Source organism: Diabrotica undecimpunctata, chromosome 7, assembly GCF_040954645.1.
Source record: "Diabrotica undecimpunctata isolate CICGRU chromosome 7, icDiaUnde3, whole genome shotgun sequence".
Lineage (NCBI taxonomy): Eukaryota > Metazoa > Arthropoda > Insecta > Coleoptera > Chrysomelidae > Diabrotica > Diabrotica undecimpunctata.
In genome coordinates, this window is record NC_092809.1 from 99,633,592 (window position 1) to 99,659,113 (window position 25,522).

The 25,522-nt window shown below is 31.7% G+C and overlaps 1 protein-coding gene across 2 annotated transcripts in view; it reads right to left on the bottom strand.

Annotated features, from left to right (window-relative positions):
- Positions 1-1,749: 1,749 nt before the first annotated feature.
- LOC140445646 (macoilin) overlaps positions 1,750-25,522 on the bottom strand; it is a 44,574-nt gene continuing 20,801 nt past the window's right edge. Inside the window, exons 4-8 of one of the 2 annotated variants that reach the window (XM_072537868.1) lie at positions 20,158-20,298; positions 17,344-17,596; positions 14,118-14,357; positions 7,023-7,332; positions 1,750-4,349 (exon numbers count right to left, since the gene is read on the bottom strand). In XM_072537868.1, the coding sequence (XP_072393969.1) occupies positions 4,138-4,349; positions 7,023-7,332; positions 14,118-14,357; positions 17,344-17,596; positions 20,158-20,298 (1,156 nt within the window). In that variant the 3' untranslated portion in view covers positions 1,750-4,137. Of the gene's footprint in view, positions 4,350-7,022; positions 7,333-14,117; positions 14,358-17,343; positions 17,597-20,157; positions 20,302-25,522 lie in introns of both variants that reach the window. The other variant, XM_072537867.1, reaches the window with a different exon arrangement.

Consider the following 25,522-nt stretch of genomic DNA (forward strand, 5'->3'; position numbering starts at 1 on the left):
CATACAAAGAGTGAATAACGGTATTGGAAAACCGCTGGATGAAATATATTGACAGATTGAGGAGATTATATTGAAAAATAAAACTTTTTTGGCAACATAAATGGTCGTCTTCACTATCAGATTAAGAACTTTTCAGACTTCCCACGTAAACTAGAAGAGATGAAAATTTGAAAATAATTTTAAAAGCTTCTTCGCCAATTTAATTTTTCTATTATTTTGTTACTTTCCGTACAATTTCACTTTTGTTGAATTATCTTAAAAAATAGTGTAGTTTATACCTACAACAAATTTCTTCTTTCCATTTCCATCACAAAAGTTTTAAGTAATACTGGAAGACATTTAAGGAAAATATAGCCATGAGATGGAAGAAGTTCTTATGGTTGGGTATTATTATTCGAAATTAAACAAGAAGGAAAACTATGTGCAGTATTACAAAAACTAAAAATAATTTCAATAAACAATATGTGGATCCGGATCTGTGGTTCTAGGATAAACCAGCACGTTCAATGAGTACTTCAGTTTGGGACAACACCCGACAGTGTTACCACACACCTTAATTATTTGCATTGATGCCTAATTTTTTTTCACAAGAGCAATTTATATTTATTTCCTATAGCTTTCACACTTAAACGTCAAAGCCAAAATTAATAAACTGTAAAAACTTTTGGTATTCAACTATGTAGTACCAAATAGATGCAATCATGTATATCTCAAGCAAAAACACATTAAGTGTTCGGATGATCAAACGGATCAATTACAGAAGATATCGAATAACGAGTACGAGTATGGTATGGACATATAAGACATATGCCACAAGAAAGATGAAGAAAAACGAAAAAGTAAGTGTTAGATTGGATATCTCCCGAGAAAAAAAAACGAAGAAGACTCCTAACAACATGGATGCAAGGAATTTCAGAAGCAATGTCAGCAAATAATGTATCTGTATCTGCACAGTTGACAACTGTGCAGCCCATCGCAAGCTTAATTTGACCAATATCAACCTAGTTTTCGTACCAGCTAACCGCACGAGTGTCTTGCAGCATATGGATCAAGGAGCCATAACAAGTTTAAAATGCCATTACCGGAAAAAGCCTTTGAAAAGGATGATTTTTTGTATGGACAATGGGGAACCCGCGAACATTACCATCCTTGATGAACTTCAGTTTTTAGACAATGCGTGGAGTGCGGTTACGTCAGTGACAATTTTTAAGTGCTTTCGTCAAGCTAAATTGACTGTAGTTTCTCCCAATGTTCAGGATGTTGACAAGGATGACGAAATGCCTTTGTCAGAGTGCATACAAAAATTTAATGTAAACCAGAGAGAGTTTGGAACTGATCTTGACTCCTACATTTCAGTAGATGATCAGGTAGAAACATTTTAAGTTTTAAGTGATAAAGAAATTGTGGAACAAGTGCAAAATGTGGAAATTGATATTGATGAAGATAATGAAGAAGAAGAAGACGGTGTTGATTGTCCTAAAATCCAAGAAGCAATGAGAGAACCTGAGACCATATCCAGGTTTTACCAGTTCAGGGAGGCATCCACAACTACCAAAGAAGTAGCTCAGAAAAAATAACTGACTTTTTTCAGTATTAGAGAACTTTTTCATAAAAAATGTAAGTTTCATATACATGATATGTTTTATTTCGTATTTTTTTATCCTAAATGCAGCTGTAATATATATATATATATATATATATATATATATATATATATATATATATATATATATATATATATATATATATATATATATATATGACTCGTCACTCGACAGTGAGGAGTAGGCAGATCGAGACCTCAGTGCCGTTTGACGGTTCTTGCATTTACACAGAACACGAATCTGATTTAAATAATAATAAATATAACACTATAAAAAGCTCTTAAAGTCATAACATATCTCCACTTTACCGTTTTCGAAAACATCAATGATACGCTCATATAAAAATAATTATATACTAATGACAGTAAACCATGAGATATCAGATATCAACTTTTATTTGTCAGTTCATTAATGTCTGTGTCCAGTTTTACGTTTTGGTAAGTCATACATATACATATTTTACAATAACTGTTTGTTCTTATACATGTACATTTTAGAATCTTGACAAAGGCAAGGGTTTCCTGTCGAAACGTTGATTGCTATAGAAAATAAAATCTAGTTCCACATGTAATATATATCTTATTGAACTTAAAACCCAAGAAATACTAATTTTATATTAAATATTGATACCAAAAAATTAGAGGCATTTGAACTGTGGATGTATCGCAGAATCCTGAGAATATCATGGACCGAGAGAGTCACAAATGTCGAGGTCTTGAGAAGAATGAATAAAGAAAAGGAAGTCATATTTACGATCAAAAAACGAAAACTGCAATACTTGGGACACATTACAAGAGGCGAAAGATATGAACTGCTTCGAATAATTATGCAAGGGAAAATAGCAGGAAAAAGGTCCATAGGAAGAAGACGAAACTCCTGGCTAAAGAATCTACGGGAATGGTATAGCTGTAGCAGCAACGAATTGTTTCGGTCAGCAGTTTCGAAAATACGTATAGCCCTGATGATCGCCAACCTTCGGAACGAAGATGGCACTTGAAGAAGAAGATTAAATATAGTACGGTTCAAGAAACTCAAAACATATATATATATATATATATATATATATATATATATATATATATATATATATATATATATATATATATATATATATATATATATATATATATATATAATAAAAAAGCATTTAGCAAGGATTTGGAAATGAGAAACTAATATCTTTTATCTCTTATATCCTTATACCTCACCCAACACAACAAGGCAGACCAATGAAGACAGGAAGCTAACAATATTTAGAGTATCACCACGCCTTTACAAGGGTTCAAGGAATGAGGAGGGGTACATGATCTAAACTTGCAACATGTAATGCAAATTAAAGGATTAAGCTAAAATTGGAAAGGGAAAACTTATATTTTAAACTTTTACATTTGGAAATGTTATGACAAAATTTCTTACAATATATACTCATTATTTAAAAAAAAAACCGATGAAGAAAAGTTAAAAGAAACTAATAGAGATTCAAATTTTTCATACAGTGTTAAAAACTTGAAACTACTTTACACTATTTACCATCGGAATAATAAAGTATCATACTGATGTATCTGTAATGATAAGCATATCTTAAAATAAAGTGTGAAAGAACAAAACCGATACTTCAAAAATTCTCGCGTTCTAATGTGAGACATGTATTTTAGAAGACATACGAAAATAGTACATTTCATCATTGTATGACTGTTTTGGATTATTGCAAGAAACTCGATAGCCAACCCTTGCAACATAAAAAATACGAAACCAATTTATTTATTTATAACCGTTTTTTAATGTATTAGTAAGAAAATATGTACAGTAAAATGTAAAATGTTTTAATATATTTCTTACTTAATAATAAATCATTAATTTTGCTACCATATTCATTGTTAAAACGAAGTAAACATCAGTTAGAGTGAAGTGCGCAAAATGTAGTATTTTCGCCGCGAGTTACCGGTTTCCTCCGACCTGTAGCTCGGCATTTATTCAGTGGCGCATCTGCGAGATGTTAGTTACTTAGTGTTATGTATTTAGTTTTATCCCTACTGTCTTAACGACACAATGTACTTACTTTTTTCTTTTAGTTTTTTTTTGCGAAAATACTTGTAAAAAGAAATAGTTGACTACAATCCTTCAGCCCAGTGTACTATTTAAGTACTTCAATATTTGGAATCCTCAACGGCCATTTATATATTGATAAAATAAGATATTTAATATATCAGAGGTAATATTTTAATGAAGTAGTATACGGTTGTATACCTTGTGTACCTTGCTATATTTTAATATTATTTTCCTAGTAACTTCATCTACGTTTCAATCACTGTCATGAAATAAAGCTAATCAACTAATTTAGAAAAATGCTCGTATATTCGTACGAGCTACAACTTATAACAAGTTATTATTTGATCTGTAATAATAACAAATGTACTAAAATAAATTACCCATCCTCTGTCATAATCCTGTACACACATACCCATTTTCTGCTCTAGGTCTAAAACGAACGGGGATTAAAATTAGAATCGGGGTGACCAACGGGCGAGGGAAACTAGGCTTCTGTTGAAGCGACGAGGGAACTTTTAGGTGTGTAGGCCGTCGCATTCGGGTCGAGGTTCGAAGGGGGGCTCTCGGCCAGGCGTACTCTGGACATGTTGCCACCTGGCGACGGTGAACCAAATGAATCGGTCGGCATCACAGCCAATACTTGCGCTATCTTGCTTTTCAGCTCTTCGATTTCTTTTTCTTGTGCTCGATTCGCGCCTGAAAATTTTATAAGATTAATCTATATTGAAAATAAAAATACAGCAAATTATTTTTTCGAATATGATATTTAAATTTCTAATGCTAAACTTTGTTTTATAACTCTTTGTCGGGAGCTGATTCAGAATTTCTTCTTGATATTTAAAAAAAGTGATACATTTGAACTTATATTTATTTTCTTTACATAAAACAAAATATTTATGGTGTGTCGCGCTGCAACTTCATTCTTGTTCGAATGCTTTCTGACATCGGGGGGGGGGGGGTGAGGAGAGAGTGGACTGTACTGACTCTTCCATATTTAAATTGTTCTTTTTACACTATTTTTTATAACTCTTCAAATTGTTGACCAACTATTAGTATACGTACACTATACCGCCGAATTCGAGCCTTTGGACTGCTTTCATTCCGCCCATGACTAGTGCTTCCATTGACTGCGGACCACTGTCATCGACGTTTGAATTGGTGCAGAGAATGGCAGCATTGGGTGGCAGAATGGTGTAATGTAGCATTCAGCGAAGAATCACGATTCTGTTTAGGAATGCATGATGGTCGTAAGATGGTAAGACGCCGCCGTGGCGACGAGTTATAATGTTGAGAGGCATGTACACAGGACAGTTGGAGTAATGGTTTGGGGGGCTATTGCCTATGGCAGTCGATCATCACTTGTGTTTATTCGAGGAAATATGACTCGCCACTTTACCGCCTTATCTCGACGGCCGTCGAGACGTCCTTTTTCAGCAAGACAACGAGCGTCCCCATATTGCTCGTCAAACTATGGACTTTCTCCAAGAAGCTGGCGTTAATGTTTTGCCGTGGCCGCTTCGTGATCCGGATTTAAATCCTATCGAACATCAATGGGATATAATGGGAAGGAGACTGTCCGCTTTGCGCCATCCTCCACAGAGTCTGACACAGTTAATACATGAAGTTCGAGTTGCCTTGGAACAAGGTGCCACAAACAGACATCGATCATCTCATTTTGTCAATGCGTAGACGTATACAGGAGTGTATTCAGCTACGGGTTCGCCAAATACATTCTTAATTTTTTTTTGATTACTTGTAAATAAAAATTCTTGACAACGTTATCGTTTCATTCTTGATGTAAATCTACCATGTTACCAAAAAATTAAGTTCTACTTCTAATGTCACTGAGTATATTAACCATTTCGTGTACTGTATCCTCAATTAAGGACAACTTATTCTATAATCTCTTGTAACTCCATGTGTTTTTACCCTTGTAACACATTGTCCCGATTATGGATAGCCTATTCCGTCCTATGAGTATTTGTGCTGCCATCTAACGACTTTTGAACAAAATATTTAATTTGTTGAAATATAGGTTTATATAGTTACTTATGACTTTATGACTGATGTATACAGCGCCAATTCATTTGAGTTTCTTTCGTTATAAATGTGAAGAATTTGCATTGAATGTGTCGCGTGGTGTTGATAAATAGTAGAATTTGTTAAAAAACTATTGTTAACAGCGGTTTGCTTAGAATTAGCTAGCACGGATTTTCTGAAAAGCGTGTACTCGTTTGTGGACGTTGTGAATCAATGGAAAAATTAATTTTTAGGTAAATATAACCTCATTTTTTGTTGCATAATGTAAAACATTTAAATATTTTACAATAGGACTAGAAAAAAGAGTTCAAGAAGGCCCTTAACCAACGAGGAGCACTTGCGGTTGATCGAAGAAGGGTTATCTGATATTGAATATATGGGTGACGAAGCCGAAGATGGTGGTTGGGAAAAAACAAGTCATCTGAAGCAATAGAACTTGTTCATGAAGAAAAAGAAGTTGAAGAAGAACCGCAGCCTAGTTTCAAAACAAATTAAAATGAAGAGAATAAATGATTTTATGGAAAATATCGATCTAACGAAAAAAAACATATCAAGTGGAGAAAGAACATGACATACTTAACCCCAGATATACATTGGCTTGAGTAAGCCACTTCTAACGTCTTTGAACTTGAAAGTCCTTATCTTTTTTTCATCAATATTTTACTGTTGATCTTTATGAAGAAATGGCGACATATATTAATTTGTAAACTGCCACAAAAGACAATAGTTTTTCTTCCACTTCAGCTAAGGAAATGAAAACATTTTTGGCATGCATACGTTGATGGGGAACTTGCATTATCCTAGAATTAGATGCTACTGCGAACCTAAGCTACAAATTCCTATGATTGCTGATAGTATGCATGTACAGATTCTGTAAACTTCTCCAAAATTTAGATTTTGTGAATATTGATGAACACAATCCTGTTGGAATTGTATAAGTATGCCTTTTGCCATACATTACTTATTGAATAGAATACTTTAGTTTTCTGTTTTGTCACTATTTAAAAAAAATATCTAATATTTTTACTCCATTGGCTCACGAAGGGTCCTCAAATAAGGACATCTCGTAGTGCCCAAACTGTGCATTTTAAAAATGTAAAACTAATATAAAAAATTCGCAAAAAAAAACATTCTCGCTAAGTTGTAATTTTAAGATTTTTAGCTTAAACAAAATTAATTCGTGAGCGAAAGAGTTAATTATACAATATAATTAATTATATGATACTATTACTGTTGAACTAGCGATAGTATGTAATACACTGCAACATATAGAATAAAACTTGCGAAGTTCCGTATATTTTTTATTATACGTGCGATAAAAATACTTACTTTCTCTGATTTCGAGCTGCCTTTTGGCCTCTCCCAAAGCGCTGAATAAATCCAACTTTATTCGATTCTCTGCCGAGAGAGAGTTTTCCAAATGTGAATTTTTCTCTTGCAATGCGGATAATGCCGACATGAGCAATTCTGTGTCACGTACTTGCTCACTGAACGCGGCGTTTTCCCTTTCGAGGGCCTGTAAACGATCCTCCTGCCAATGTTTGGAAGCTCGAAGTTCTGATATCTCCGATTCCAACTCGCGACGACGAACCTTGCACGTTTCCGTGCATTCGCCTCGAGATGACTGTTGAGCCGCAACCTATATCAATAAAGAACGTTTATGTTTTTTTATTCAATTCTAAACTGATTATAATATAATAAATATACGTAGAGGTTGCGTTTGGATTTAATTTGAGTCTCTTACCATTCTCTAACACGTATTTCTGACGACTCAAACCAAATCAAAACGCACCGACTAGTATGACAATTATATCATCATTTTGGCTTTACAATCCTGTATGACAATTATAGGAAAAATAATTACCAGAGTATGCTACTAGCGACCTCTAGTGAGGGAAGATGAAGTGAAATGTTGATAGCAATTAAAGTAAACTGTATACCCAAGCTTAATCAAGCCATTCAGAGCGATTCTGGGAATATTTATATTCCACTATGCATCAACAATTTACCCATATAAATTACCATCATTTTTGTACTCATTTCGTCGAGTAAGGACGATAACAAAATAAATATACGTAGATGGTTGTTAAATAGTTAAATTAGTTAATTAGTTACATAATTATAAATATACAACGAATTATATTTGTATATGTTACAGATAACTAAAGGGCGCAAATATGCGCTTATATATGTAAAAAAATTTGAGAAATTATGCCAAAATGTTTAAATAATATGCGTAATATATGCAAAGATGCAGCTTTAATTATCGTCTTAAGCCTTATATTCAATAATATATTGATTTTAAATTCAATGGTTTCATAAAAACAAGTAATAACCATTATCCATTATTTAATGCGATAAAATTAAATTTGACGATTACTTTTTCTCATCTACTATAATTTTTTCAAATTTATTATAATTTTGAATAACACTGTCCAGGGTTGGGAACACTGGTCTAAAGATAAATTCGTATTGTAAAGTAATAAATAAATCATAAATAAATAATTGTGTTTTTAGTGTTAGTGTAGATGAATTAATATAAATATTACAAAAGTGTAAATTAAAGATTAAATCAATAGTGTTAAAATAACTGTAAAATAAATAAAAACAGTGCAATGAGTTGAGTATTTCTTATACCATTCCGGCTCTAAGAGGCTCAAATATATATATATATATATATATATATATATATATATATATATATATATATATATAAAGCCTATGATGACAAGTTACACCGTTTGTCCAGTAAACCAACGACGCCATCTAGGAAATAAATCTGAACTACCACCATTTGACATTTCAATCATATTTTTGTTTTTGAAACTATACTTTTAATTAATAATACTGTATTAAGAACATATTAATATAATTAATAATTATATTAATAATATTTTTAAGGTAGAATTAAATACAAAATAATTTAAAGTTTTATGTTAGTTTAGATTTAAAATCCTAACGCCATCTGAACAAAGAAATCTGAACTACTGATATTTCAACCTATGAGTCAACCATATTTTGTTTTTTTTTAAACGATACGTTTAATTATTAATACAAAACAATTATTACATATTAATATAAATATTAATATAATTAATAAATAAAATTATTAATATTTTTTAAGGTATGATTTAATACAAAATAATTTAAAGTTTTATATTAATTTAGATTTAAGGTGACTAGCGTCACCTAGGAAAGAAAATTGAACAAATAAACTGACAGATAAAATAAATTAAAATTATCTGACGTATAAAATATTTATTGCCAAATAAAGTACTGAATAAAAAGTTATCTGGAAAATAAATTGTGTTTATTGTCGTTCGTTATTATGTTGTAGGTTATCGCGAAATCAAAAATATAACCTAAATATTGTTGTTTAGTGTAGGCTAAAAACATGGATATTAAAAGATTTATAGCCCAGTCTGGTTATGTAAAAATCATCGATTCGTATCATATCATTTTTTTATATCAAGAATATCTTTATTTTCCCGTTTTATAAATTAAAATTGATAAATAATTTACGGAGATATTTGCAAAAAAGTAGTTTTTTTGCACTAATTTATAAATTTTATTAATTTTTTATTAACAAAATAAAATGTTATTAATACATTTGAACATCGAGGAATTACCGTCTTTTAAATTTGTGCGAAATTTCCCCCGATCGGTCAAATAGTTTAAAAGTTATTTAATTTATTTATCCCTAAGGCTAAATATTTAAACTATTGAACTTGCTCTATTAATGATGCTAGACACATTTAGCAAATTTCATAGGATTCTTTAAGACAAACTATCTCAGAAGTTAAATGCATATTGTGTTTTTATCGAAATTATTTACAAAATAAACGTTTGAAAAAGGGGTATGTTTTTTACTTATAAACAATTGTAATAACTTCTATATTTTTCAAGATACAGACTTGTACGTACAACCATTGGATAGCTGGTAAAAAAACTTACATTAAAAAAACCTTCTATGACCAATAGGATTGTTTATAAACATTAAGAAGTAAAATTTGCACAAATTTTGAATGAAAATCTAAACTTTATAATGAAACTTATAAGCTATAAAATTTATCCAATTTTTCGAAACTTACAGCCATTCGGTAGTGGAGGGGAAAACTGTTTCAGCTCCGTTTTTTTTTTTCGAGATCGGAACTTCAAATTGAAACACGTAGGAAAAATTTACATTATATCGGCTTCCATTGCAGCTAGAAGCCTCTTTTTTAATCTGAGGTAACTCGTCGAAATATGAATAACTACATAGTTTTCACTGGCCGGGAAATATGGGAAACATCGGAAAAACTGAGTCCATTTGAGTATTAATAATGATGAAATAATTTTCACCCCCCGGAAATCTCGAAAAATCCCGGAAAATCAACATATATTTTTTTTCATTTTATATCAATGATGTAATAGTACTTATATATTTTATAAATTAAATTTCAGGTAATTTTTTACACATTATATTATTATATTCCTTATATTAATTATAATTATTTACTACTTTGACGATCTATATGTTTATATATGTGTATGGGTATATATATGCTGACGATCTAAAACGTTGTCATAGGAATTGGATGCAAGAGGCACAAGATCGAAATAGATGGAAAATTATGAGGGAGATCTATGTCCAGCAGTGGATAAGCGAAGATTGAATGATGATGGGTATATGTACAGTACGAGGACGGTAAACACATTTATTTATGTTTTTAGATCTAAATACTTCCAAAGATCACAGAGTCTACCATCCTCGTGTCCCTACATTTTATATGTATTCATGTGAATAGGAACAAGGTCATCTACATAATAGAAAACCGGTAATATATCTTAGTATGCATAAAAAAAGGAGGAATGAGTATCAGCTGCCACGTTCCAAAATTTCGTCAAAATAGTCCCTAACTTCGTTCCTATTGGTCATAGAGGGTTTTTTTTAATGTGAGTTTTTTTACCAGCTATCCAATGGTTGTACGTACAAGTCTGTAGCTGGAAAATATAAAAGTTATTACAATTGTTTATAAGTAAAAAACATACCCCTTTTTCAAACGTTTATTTTGTAAATAATTTCGATGAAAACGCAATATGCATTTAACTTCTGAGATAGTTTAAGTCTTAAAGAATCCTATGAAATTTGCTAAATGCATTAATAGATCAAGTTCAATAGTTTAAATATTTAGCCTTAGGGATAAGTAAATTAAATAACTTTTAAACTATTTGACCGATCGGAGGGAAATTTAGCACAAATTTAAAAGACGGTAATTCCTCGATGTTCAAATGTATTAATAACATTTTATTTTGTTAATAAAAAAATTAATAAAATTTATAAATTAGTGCAAAAAAACTGCTTTTTGCAAATATCTAGGTAAATTTTTTATCAATTTTAATTTATAAAAGAGGAAAATAAAGATATTCTTGATATAAAAAAATGATATAAATATTGTTTATGTAAAATATAAGGGAAAAAACTTAATAGACAAAAAATCAAATTGTGACTATAAATTATGGTTTAAAAAAAACGCAAGGTAAAAATACGAGTACTTTTCATCTATTCGTCATCTGTCCATGTCCACCTATGTCTTAAAAGCTTCAGATATCTGCGAAAAAATTTTCGACCTTTTTTGTAACCAGACTGGACTATTAATGAAATCGGAGAATATGATCAGTATAATGTTTAATGTGTATAAACTTAGTGCGAAAATATAATATTTGATGCAGAATTGAATATTTTAATTTTTGTAATGATAAAGACTTTTTTAAAAGGTTAAAATTAAGTAAATCGACAGTGATCTATATTCTAAGAAAATATTGGAAATAATTATTAATAAATGATTATAAAAGTAGATGTATACGTATTTCCATTTACTTAGTTTAGGGATTCAATATTTTCATAATCTTGATAATTAAAAAATGCATTAATTAACTTAATTAGTATAGTGATATACTTTTTCAAAAGATATTGGTGCTATTGATTCAATAATAGTAGTGTCGGATTCCAAAATGAAAAATATGCATATAGTACCTAGGCTGTCAGATTCTTTTATTAATTATAAAATACATTCAATTATATATATAAAAAACTCAGAGTAAGTATACAAAATATCCAGAGTGTAGTACGAAATTTTCAAAACTTTCAATAAATCTTTTAACAATATATGAAATATTGTTTTTAAATTCTGACAAAGGCATACGATAGTGTACCACTTTCAATGCTTTGAGTAGCAATGGAAAAACAAGGAATAAGCAAAAAAAATATACAAGCAGTACAACAACTCTACAAAAATATGACGGCAAACATTAAAACTGGAAATAGATTAACTAGAGAAATTCCTATTAGTAAGGGCCTAAAGCAAGGCTGCTGCATATCACCTACACTCTTCAAAATATATCTAAATGAGGCACTCTCAGTGTGGAGAAGAAAGTGCTGCAATATGGACATCCCAATCGGAGATGATAGATTGTACACGATACACTTCGCTGACGACCAAGCCATTCTAGCTGAAGACGAGAGTGATGTAGGCTACATGCTTAGAAAACTGGAAGATGAGTATACCAAATGGGGCCTCACAATTAATATACAAAAAACTGAGTACTTAGTTGTAGGAGAAAAACCAGAAAGCCTACAAATCGAAATGGGAACTATAAAACCAACAGACAATTTCAAATACTTGGGAGTCCAAATAACATCAAAAGCAGGAAGTAGCGAAGAAATACACTCCAGGATTGGCCAAGCAAGATCAGCTACCAGACAGCTACGCGGACTATTATGGAATAAAAAAATAACAAAAGAAAATAAAAGAAGAATCTATAAAACAATAATAGAAAGTATTGGGCTGTACGGCGCCGAACTCTGGGAAATAAACCAAAGAAACAAATCAAAAATTAAGGCCATGGAAATGAACTACTGGAGACGATGTTGCCAGCTCACTAGACTTGATAGGGTGAGAAACGAAGATATTCGGAGAGAAATGGAAATCGATCTAGACATAATAGACACAATCGAAGCCAAAAGACTTAACTGGTATGGACCCCGTCAGAGAATGCCTGAAAATAGATGGCCAAAAAAAATAGAAGAATGGACTCCGCCAACTAGAAGAAAACGAGGTAGACCAAGACGATCCTGGAGAGACGATGTCGACGATGCAATGACCGCCAGAGATTTAACAACTGAAGATTGCTTCGACAGAAAACGCTGGAAATTAGGTTGCGAGAAGCGGCGCCAGCTGTAGAAGACTCGCTTGTTATATATTATAGGTACCTATCAGGTAGGAATAAATAATTCTGTATTCTCGATAAGAAGTTTAAACGGAGATAATAGAAATGGGTTTTTACAAAGAGATTGTGATTATAAAGTAAAACCATTTTTAAGTCTACTAAACAATCCAATTTCTATAATGAATTTCATATTACAACCAGATATGCAACATAACTTTTTATGTATGGAAGAGAAGGTTTGGTACTATTTCATCCGGTGAAAGTGGCTGTAAAGTTGAAAAGATTCAACCATTCTAATCTACAACCACATTTTACGAGTATAACCTAGTGAAAGATCAAAATTAAGACAATTTTGAAGATGAATTGCTAAATGAAGACATTACTGAACTTTTTGAAGTTGAAGATGTTTTAGCTAACCTTATATAATATTTAAGTGTTATGGAAAAACCTGCGAAGAATAATTAAACATGTATTATTTTTTTATTCGTTATTAAATTTTTCTTTACATAATTTAATTTATTCCTGCCACCACAAATTATATAATCAAATGAGATATTCAAACATTATTGTGATTGACAATTAATTAAATATTAGTGTGTTCCAAAATAAATTTTACATTTATCTTACAGATAGTAACCGCAACATAATTTGGCGTGAGAAGACGGGTACATTTTATTTTACAAATAAATGTCTATCCTTCAGATAACTATCTGTCAGATTGGACAATATTTATCTGAAGGTAAAAAGACAGGGCCCTTTCATACAAGAAGTTTAAAAATTTTAAAAATTTAATTTTTAATTCTTTTGAAAATTTTGATTTGATCCTAAAAAATTGGCTACGGATTTGGTGATCGGTAAAAAATATAATACAAAACTCGAGCTTTCCCAACAAATAAATTGCCAAACTAGAATTACGCTAGTTTTATATATAGGTCGTTTTCATAAGACGACTTTACGCAAAAAGTTCAGCGACTCTCCAAAAGTGACTTATTTGTTATGAAAGTTGTACAACATATTAAAATATTATTCTGTTGTCGTCCTAGCCTTAAATAGGAGGAAGACAGAAAAAATTAAGTGGAGTTATTGTAGATGCAATTGATTGGATCTCCCGTCGCATGGTGACGGGCAAAATCACTAGTATATATGTATATATATAAAAGACATGAAGCATAAAAATAACCACATAAATCAGAATGGCCAAAGAAAAATAGTTACCTGCGCAGCTCTGGCTTCCTCTTGCTTTCGACTTTTTCTTTCTTGATTAAGTTGTGACTCGAGATTTGATCGAAGCCGCCTTTCTTCGGCCAGCCGTCTTTCTAAATTACTAATTGTTTGTTTGTCGGAAGATTTTGTACTTAAGGCGCTCTGCAACCTCTGCTGCACGTCTTCTACGTCTCTTTGTAACGAGGAAATTTCGCCTTTTGAAACTTTTTCGGAAGTTGTCAGCGACGCAACCTATAAACAAAAGATAATTTAGTAAATTTTGTTATACATTTAATTATGTCTTATACAATGAACGGAATCTTCGAAGATCTTCATCAAAAGCTTTTTAGATTTAACTTAAAGATTTCGGCATCTGCTTAGTAGGATAATAGTTCTGAGCAAATTTTAATAGGTCCGGCCAAAAACTATCAGATAACGTTATTAAAAACCCGGTTTTATCTTTCACATTCTTCCTTCTAAGAATGTGAGAAAGCCCGATTATCCCTTCTGTGTACAGTTATGTTACCTTGACAGTTCTATGATTTCTTATTTATCAGTACAATCCTAACAGTCAAATTTTATGTTTCAGAACAGTCAGTTTAAGAAATTTTCGCTACCGTGAAATTGTGTTCGGCTCGTTTTGTTTTTAGATTTTAATTTAGTAATTAACTTTTTATTTTTTAATATGGCAAATTGTAGTACTAAAAGGAAGGCTTTGCCTATTAAAGATAAAGTGCGTGTTATAAGAGCATTTGAAAGTGGTCGAAAAATTGCTGATGTATGTCGGTAATTTGGACTTGTTAATTCGACTGTCGGCTCAATCCAAAAAGGACAAAATTCTAAAAGCCTTTAATGACGAGGGAGAAAATGTTAAAAAGATTAGGAAGTGCATTCGTAGTGATATAGATTCAGCTTTACTCAAATGGTTCAAGCAGTGTCGCAGTTCTGATATTCATGTGTCCGGGCCACTTTTAAAGGAGAAAGCTACAGAGTTCAGAAAACTGTTTGGTGAAGATTTCACATGCTCTAACGGCTGGCTAGATCGGTTTAAAGCCCGGCATTCAATTTCCTTCCATGGCCACAACTAAGGCAATCATACAAGGATGAAGATATCTTCAATGGCGATGAAACTGGTGTTTTTTACAAATTAACGCCAGACAAAACTTTAAATTTCAAAAATCAAAAATGTGTCGGTGGTAAGCTTTCAAAACAAAGAGTCACGACTTTTGTTTGCGCAAACATGACAGGTACAGAAAAAAGAAAGCTTTTGGTTACTGACAAAAGTTTACATCCTAGATGTTTCAAAAACATAAAAACACTGCCTGTAAACTACACAGCCAACAAAAAAGCGTGGATGACTTCTGTTATTTTTGAAGAAGAATTGAGAAAGTGGGATAAGGAACTCTCTTCAAAAAAAAAAAAAAAAAGAAAAATTCTTCCCGAATGCCTTGCAGCCTATGGACCAAGGAGCCATAAGAAGTTTAAAGTGCCATTATCGGAAACATTCAGTTTTTACACAATGTGTGGAGTGTGGTTACGTCAGTAACAATTTGTAAGTGCTTTCGTCAAGCTAAATTGACTGTAGTTTCTCCGAATGTTCAGGATGTTGTTAGAATGACGAAATGCCTTTTTCATAGTGGATACAAAAATTTAATGCAAACCAGAGAGAGTTTGGAACTGATCTTCACTCCTACATTTCAGTAGACGATCAGGTAGAAACATTTCAAGTTTTAAGTGATAAAGAAATTGTGGAACAAGTGCAAAATTTGGAAATGGATCTTGATGAAGATAATGAAGAAGACGGCGTTGATTGTCCTACAATCCAAGAAGCAATGAGAGCTGCTGAGACCATATCCAGGTTTTACCAGTTCAGGGAGGCATCCACAACTAAAGATGTTTCAAAACCTCGTGGACCTCGTAAATACGTATGCCCGAAAAAATAAATGGACCCTAAAAACATTTACCATTTTAATTTCATAGGAAATTAGGCAACAGGGTAGGATTTGCACGTGCTAATGATGTCGAGTATTTCCAATAAACATGACCTATTATGTTTCTCCAATCTTAAACCTTCCAGTTAGTCATCGCATTTTTATTTCATCGCACACTGAAAGATGTAATAAAAATTTACGACTTCCCGTCTTCACTGCCGATAAGAATAGCTTTTAAGAACTGAAAAAAATCTAGAGGACAAATAAATAAATAACAAATCAATGTATGATAGAAAAATAATAGGATTTTGGTTTTAAATTCAGCAAAATATGTTTATACGAAACGAAAACCTCGAATTCCTTGGGAAAAATATTCCCATGAGATTTTTGCATAATCACTTTCATAAAATACCTCAGAATAATGTTCAAGAAGTCGCTTATACAAAAAGTGGTCCTAATTTATTAAACAGTTTTGTATAAATCCAGTTTGAGGTTGTGATAAGGGCCCCAAACAACTAAAAATAATGTTTTTAAATTAAATAAGCCCAAACTAAAGTATCAGAAACTGATAGAACAAGGTTTGGTGAATTCAAAAATAATTGTGTGTTTTCGAGCCTTCAATCATCATTTTTAGTTTTTTTTTTCACTTTTAAATAGTTTATGTTTATGTTGTTAAAGTTGAAAACGATCAAATTTAGAGAAAAATTACAATTAACGTTTTTTATTCAGAATGATCCAAAAAATGATAGAATATTAAAAACGATTGTTCACAAAAAGAAATAAAAATATTAAAGCTTTTCACTAATGCAAAAACTAGTTCGTCTCTGTCTCGTTACGATAACGCACTGAAGAGAACTGCATGTTTTTAGCAATGCCTGATATTATTGTTTCGTTCGTAGGTCGACGTCACTAAATGATTACGTCAGGTTCACGACATTATGAATTATCCCTACCAAAGAAGCAGCTCAGATCATTAAGGACACTACAGAAAAACTTTATTTTTCGGAAAAGTTTGTACAGAAGAAAATAACTGAATTTTTTCAGCATTAGAGAACTTTTTCATAAAAAATGTAAGTTTCATATACATGACGTTTTATTTCTTACTTTTTTTATCCTAAATGCAGCTTTAATAATAAATAATGCTGTAATAAAATTGTGCTTCATTAAAATTTCATTTTTTTTTATCTCTTTTATAACTTCACTCTGATATAGCGTCATTTTTTTACTGGACTCTTTAATGACGCTATAACCAAGTTCCACTGTATATACATGGATGAAATTGAGGAAAACAAATATAATAGCTTTACCTGTAACCTCAACTCTTGTTCGCTGGCTCTGCTTGTGTGCAAATCAGATCTTAACTTTTTGACATCAGTCTCTAACCTCTGAAGGTATTCTGTTGCCTCTCTGTCTTTATCCTGTTCTCTTTTCTCTCTTCTTCGCGTCGGTCTCGTCTCCGATTCCTGACTGCTTCCTTCCTCTATTGATGAATTCACTAACGAACCATTGCTGTGCGCGTGATTAACTTTTTGTCGATCTATATGTCGATCCGAATGTTTACTGAAAATTAAAAAAAGCAAATGGTACAGAGAAACTCAATTATTATTATTATTAACGAACATTAATTTCCACATGACATCTTATTATAGTATACAGTTGAATCCATGCTTCTTTACCGGTGCGTTATTAATACCTGGCGAGATGAAACACATACTTTTTATCTAACATCATTGTCTTCCACGCATGAAACTAAAGACAAACCAGCTACCGCCTGTTAATTAAAGACACATGTTATTTTTATGGACGCTCTAGGCTCAGTATATCGGAAAGAGATGGTACAAAAAAGAAGCTTGGGGACGTTTTCAGATTTTAAGTTATATTTGTGACGTTTCTGGTTTGTTTATTTGTGGCTGTCAGTTTGTTGGATTTTTTGCTGTTTTTGTCCTGTTTTCGCATTTAGAAGTTATTTATATTACACAAACAGGATTTGGGAACCATTGGAACCATTGTCATCTGTTCAAGAGGTACAAAAAGTACAATTTTCAAATGCCTTATTATAAAGCTTTAATAATAACAAGCATATATTTTATTAATATTATTTATTTGCCAACTTTGTTACATAACAAAATATTTATAATTAGGAACTATTTATTTTTGGTTTTTTTCAATTTCAATTAAAAATATTGATAATATTTTAACTTTCTTTTAGAGGGTAGCAGCTGCACTTAAATTGGCGAGAAAAACAGTATACAATATTCGAAAAAGAAAAGAAAAAATCTTGTTTTATCTTCTCCGGGAAAAAGCAGACCTCGTTTAAAAACGAAAACTACTGATTTACCTGAGGGTAATAAAATGGCAAATCGAAATACAATATATAATATGTACCAGGATAGTAATTAAACCAAATTTCTGTTAAGAATTACAAGTAAAACTTAACATGTTACAGTAATGTATTAAAATAAATAACTTTTTAGAGAAACATGTAACCCGTGAAGCATTGATCAATGAGCTGCAGGATAAAGAAATTGTTTCTGTAAGTAAAACATTCTTGAGTAGAATATTAAAAGATTTTGGCTTTGCATTTAAAATAGATGATCATCGAAGAGCTTTAATTGAAAGAACTCATATCGCAGCACAACGAGCGTGTTTCTTAAGTAAATACATGGAAAACAGAAATAGTACATATCCATGAGAAGTTTTATTTTGAGACGAAACTTGGATTTTTTCTAGGGGAAATAAAATGATGTCGAGGCAGGATGACAACAGCAGAAGTGTACGTAAACCAGGTGGTTATGATGGAAAGAGATTTATTGTAGTTCATGCCGGTTCAGCAAACGGTTTTAATTTCAGACGCCAGTTTTTTATTTTGTTCCAAATCCTTGACCGCAGATTATCACGGTGAAATGTATAGTACAATATTTACTAAATGGATAAGTACACTATTACTTCCTAATTTAAAACACACATATTTCATTGTCATGGACAACGCATCCTACCGTAGTGAAATCATGTATAAACAACCTTCCGCTAAATGGTTAAAATCAGACATTATAGATTGGTTGAAGAAATACAATTTTGATGAACATTAGTTAAAACCGGAAATATATATATATATATATATATATATATATATATATATATATATATATATATATATATATATACCTATATATATATTGTAGATGAATTGATACATGAACATGGACACGAAGTGCTTAAATTGCCACCGTATCATCCAGATTTTAATGCTATCGAATTAGTATGGGCAGATTGCAAGACTTACTATAATACATATATTGGCAGAGATGGATATAGAGATGAACATGTTTTAAGTATGTGAAAGAACCAATTCAAAAGTTTAACGATGTCGCCTGGCCAAAGTGTGTAGAACATACTAATAAATTAATTGAACAGTGGTTTATTATAGAAGAAAATATGTGTAATATTAATATCGAACCTGTAATAATTAACATTGGAAATAACAGTTCAGATTCTGAAGATGATGAAAACGAAATATGAGGAACGAAAAACATATGTTCAAAATCTTATCGCAATATTATTTCAGCTAAATAATGCTTCATTCTTTAAATAATTTTACTGTTACCTATTACATCAACACACTGCAAACATTATGGTATGCTTAATTATATATTTTTTTAAAAATTGTTTATTTATTCATTAATCACTAATGATATTAAAATAATTTGTTACGATACTTCAAATGTAGCTGTAATTCTGCACCAAAATTTTAAAGCAAAACTATCATTTTACATTCTATTTATTTGATAACGTCAAATTTTACAATATAATCCGTGATCGGAGCAGTAGCCACTTCCTGTTGCGTGAAATAAATTTCCGACTTATTCGACTTATTTAGTATGCTTTAAATGATGAAGCAACAGGCAAAGAACCATGGACTCAACTGTAAGCAAAATTGTATCCGGCTCAAAGGACCACAAACTTCAGTTAGCGACAAGCAATTAACTATCATAAGAGTTTAGAGACGAGTGAAGATATTCAAACTGGATCGTGAGACCGATTAAAATTTATTTTTTAATAAGACAAACACGATTTTGTGTTGTTCAATGCTTTTTATATTTTGTAATTGAACAAATACTTACCTAGTGTGATCATTCCCGTGTTGATCTTGATCTTTACATTTCTCTACCGATTTTCTGTGATGTGATTTTGTAGTGTGTGTATTATGTACTCCATTGGCTATGGCCCCGTTAGGTATGTGACCATTTTTCTCATGAGATTTACTACTAAAAGTATAAGCCATGCTATATGAAACAAAATATTTGAAATCAAATATTCTTACACACTAACAAACTGCCAATAATATGTTTTGGATTTACACCGGCCACAAATCTCTTTTAAAATCCAGTCAGTAGATTGCTTATTACAATAATGAAATTGTTTTAAATTATAACTCCATTTGTGTATTTTACACTACATTCCAAATCAAAATGTCTAAAACATAGCGTGCTTGCGCGAGTAAGTCAGGATATATAAACGTACTAAGTGTGTATAGATACAAATATCCATAAGAACGCCAAATAAAATACATTATCAATCAAATTATGTGTACCTCAGTCTAGAAGTCTAGAAAAATACGAGCCCCTGACCATATCAGTTGGCCGAACGTTATATTGATAAGAAAATTAAATTTTAGAGAACAAAAATAAAAGCGTAGCGTACATTTTAGAAGTTTTAATGCATCGAACAACATTTTTGAATTTCCTAATTATAGAAAATATTTTATAACGTAATGAAAACGATTGATTAAACAGAATAATAATAAATTTTAAAAAACGCATAGAATATGTAATATTAACAAAAAAAATGTGAAAGTTTACCACTTAGTTACATCCCCTTTATTTTTAATGACATCCACAATTCTTCGAGGCATAGTTTAAGTTCTGACAAAATTCTAATGTAAACCAATCCCATATTTCTTGCAATTTTTCCTTCAATTCGTTGACGGACCTGGCAGGATGTTTTCTCAAATCTTTTTTCATTTCGTTCCACACAGTCTCTATCCGGAGCAAGTCGGGACTTTAGAAACCCATTCCAGAAGTGGCATGCCATGGTCTTCAATCGATTTTAAACTGCTTTTTGAGGTATGACAACCTGCGCCGTCCTGTTGGAAGACAAAATCTTCCGCTCATGTTAAACGATGTTCCATAATAGATATTCAAATATTTTTCCGTGTTTACAATCCCATCGATAAAATGTAACTTTCCCACACCTTTAGACGACATGCTGCCCCAGATCATGACAGATGCAGGAAATTTGACTTTTCTCTTCAGACAGTCGGGATGGAAAGCTTCATTTCTCCTGCGAATGACGCGACTCCTACTGTCCCCAACACACACTTCAAATTTGGACTCATCACTCCATTGTCTTGAATCCCATTGCGACTGAGTCCAATATTTATGCTGTTTTGACCATCTTGGTTAATTTTTCGTTTGTTGTAATGTTAAAAGTGGCTTTTCCTTAGCCTAAAATAAAATGAAATTTAAAACAATTCGTTCTAATTTTTTCAACTATTAAACTTACTTTGTAAGTACCAAATAGTAATTTGTGAGCCTCTTGGTGACATGTTGATCTAGAAACATGTCTTCCAATAACGTCACTCCACAAAACGCTTAACTCCATATAATTTGCTCGTCGATTTTTCACTATAATGCGTCTTAATGCCCTTCGATCTGCTTCAGTTATTTTACTTTTTCGTACATTTCTAGGTCTTGTGACGACCGAACCTGTAGTTTTGTATCTTCTGACTATATTTCTTACACTATAGCGTGACAATTGCAACATATTCGCGATTTCCGAATTGGATTTTCCAGAATTAAAAAATCTAATAATGATTGAACACATTTTCTCATCGATAACTTTACCTTGACCCATTGTACAATCCACAAACGGCAAAAATCTTTACAATACCACAAAATACATTTAACATTAACTGACAATTTTATTGCTTTATGTTGACATAGGTGAAGCATAGCCAGGGTTTAGTGATTTTTTTATTGTTGAAAATAAATAAAAAACCATAAGGGTAATGTTTTTAATAAATATTAACAAAAATGCCATATTAATTAATATGGGAACTTATAAAAACATTCAGAGTATATTTTGTTTACGATAATCGACTTAAACTGCAAATTCCATAGGTGGGCCAACTGGTATGATAAGGGGCTCGTATATAGGAGAAAAAATATTACAGCTATCTGATAATTTTAATTCATAGGGGGGACATACTGAATAGCAAATATGTATGCAGTTAGTATCAGATCGGCACTAGTTTTTTTCATAAGCAAAGGCCAAATACCGAAAGTGTAGTTTTTTACATGTAGCATTTTTTGATTATATTTGGAGCAATTTTTGTATAGAGAAACTATTGTGTTATGAATAGACGATTAATTTAAATTTTCCCAAGTTCAAATCGATCAATAATTTGCCGAGATAATTGCAAAAAACCATTTTGTTGCATTAAAACTTTTTTTATGCAATGCATATCAATTGATTCTTGAAACTAATTTAATGATTATTGCCAAATAATCTAGGAGTAAAGGGTGGTTTCGTGGCCGATTGAGATCCATGGGATTTTGCAACTGATGTTTATGTATTTTGACCCGCTGAATCCGAATAGTCAACATGATAATCCAAATTTTTGGGCTGGTACTTGTTATTAACGATTTAATTGTTTAAATGCTTATAACTAATAAACTAATAAAAATATACCCCTTTTTCAACAACAAAAACAAAAAAAAAACAACAAAGCAAACTTTGAAAAATTAAAATCGATCCATTAGACGCCGGGATATTGCCAATTTATTATTAAAAAATAACCAATTATTGACTATATCAGACATTTTTGCTTATAACTTTTTTGAATAACGTAAAAAAATTTAAAGCACCTACTTTAAAGCTATGATTATAAGCTTTAAAATGAATTTTGAAAAATTAAATTTTATCCATTTTTGACGAGGTTATATAAGTTTGGGGTTTACAATTTAGGTATAAAAAACCAACGAAAAACGATTTTTCGGTGGTATGAAATCAAAAATTTGTATCATGTTAACGAGGACTATAGTACAACGAACATTTTGAGCTTTACCAAACTCAATTTGAAGCAGTTTTCGCTAAAATGCAGTAATTTGAAATCCCCCCAGCTGATGCGCACCCAGCGCGTCGTTCAAGCGCACTGTAGTCGCATTTTGTAATATTAATATCTCTAAACAAAAAATTACTTCTGCGTGTCTCGTAAATCTCAAATTGTTCATTAATTGTTTCTAGAATAATCATTTATTATCTTTTAATAATAATACTGTACATCATCGTTTTCTTCATTATCATCATCATTTGCATTGTAAATGTTTTTTTGTAAGTCTTAGTGGAGTGTATAGAGGAACGTGAATCAATTCAGATGACTATGTATGTGTGTGTGTGTGTGTGTGTGTGTGTTCGGATATCATCATCATTCTGGCTTTACAACCCTGCATGGGTCCTAGCCTCCTCAAGAATTTCGCTCCAGTCGTCCCTATCCATCGCCTTCTTCCGCCAAGCACGTATTCCCATATTTATCATGTCTTCATCGATGCTATCAAGGAACCTTGTTTCGGGTCTTTCTCTTCTTATCTGATCAATGGGTCTATCAAGGAGTTGTTCATCATGATTTCTAACACTGGAATTCAACAAACTAGAGGAAACGTATATAAGAAAAAGAGGAGAAAAATACCTAACAATAAAATACAACAATATTAAAAATACGGACACAAAGCAAAGAAAGAAGTAAAAGTATTGAGAAAAATATAAACAAATATGAAAAACATAAGAATGTAAGAATATGGACTTTGTCAGTTTAATGGTTTCCTTTAATCAGTAATCGGAAATAACTGAAAAAATGTGACAATATAACTACAAATTGGACATTTTAATGCTCGTAACTTCATTAATGGTTATTTATTTGTTTAATGTCAATAATTAATATTTTTATGTGATAAAAGCAATGTTTATGTTGATAATTGAATGGCTGCTCCAATAAATATAAATAGTTTATTGATGTTATTTTTAACTGTACCAAGAAAACATTTGAAGTTCATCTACGATTATTTTTTGTTGCGTACAATAGAGAAAAAGCCACTGTACACTTGAACGGGTTTTGTAAATTCACGCTTTAATTGTATTTTACATATAATCGTCTTTCATATAAACGTCTTTGATTATTCTAATTAAGTTTTGCGGAATTCCGCCGATGCACAGTAATTCAATAACATCCTTCAGTTGAATTGTATCAAAGGTTTTCCGTTAAGTCTATGAAATACAGAAATGGTGGAATATTATATTCCATAGATTTTTCTGATATTTGTCGCATAATAAATACAAAGTCTGTACAGGATGTCCCAAATTGGTATGTTTTGCAGGGTATACCGAAAACTAGATGAAACAGATAAAAAGTAGTTAAGATGTCATGATTTCTTTTTTCGTTAAAGTAACGATTGCTCAACTAAATCATCAATAGCTCCCCACATTAGCGAGATACAAGGCGATTGTTGAAAAATGTCGAAGAGGATAAGATTATATATCTTCTTTACAAAAATTTGACAGATATTATAGAAGGGTTTAGTGGCACACAAAATTTTTTTAGGGGGTCTTACTAAGGAGATATATGTTTATTATAGGGACACCTTAGGTATATATTTTAATATTTTTCGTTTACATTTTTTATTCTCTTTCACCTAATATGACATATTATATAAAATTCTACAGTCTTCCGGGTCGAACCGCGTCAATTATAGTTGCGTCAAGCTTTCGACATCCTCTTTGATGTCTTCTTCTCAAAGCTTCCGAGGTCTCAGTCTCCCGAGCCCCCAGACACTACTAGACGGATCACTAACCAATGTATTATTACTACTGGGAACAGAGGACGGTTCATTTATACCGTCCATGGCGACGTGGTTTGGGTGGAGGTTGGTGTGGGGATTGGCGCGAAGGTGGGGGCGAACCTTTCTCACAGTAGGATTTTGATTGGAGGGTGGAGCGGACGATATTTTATTTATGAGAGGTCTCCACGTTGAAGGTAACCGTATGCCATAATCTCTTTTATTGAGACAATTTGACCTTTTTTCAAATTCTATGGCTTCTCGGATAATTCTTGGTTTATAGAAGCGGTTGGTTATATATATATATATCTATATATATATATATATATATATATATATATATATATATATATATATCTCTAGAGCTGAAATTGAATCGGAATTGCGAACAGAAATGAAATGTTCATAACTCCTATTTTGGATTATACGATTTGTTTGACCTATATATGATCGGGGGCAGTCTGCACAAGGAATTTCACATAAACTCCGTGTTGTTCATTTGGTATGTTGTCTTCGATCGATCGGACAAGAGATGAAAGATTTTGTTGGGAGGTAAATATTTTCTTTATTCCTCTTGATTTTAGAATTTTGTCGA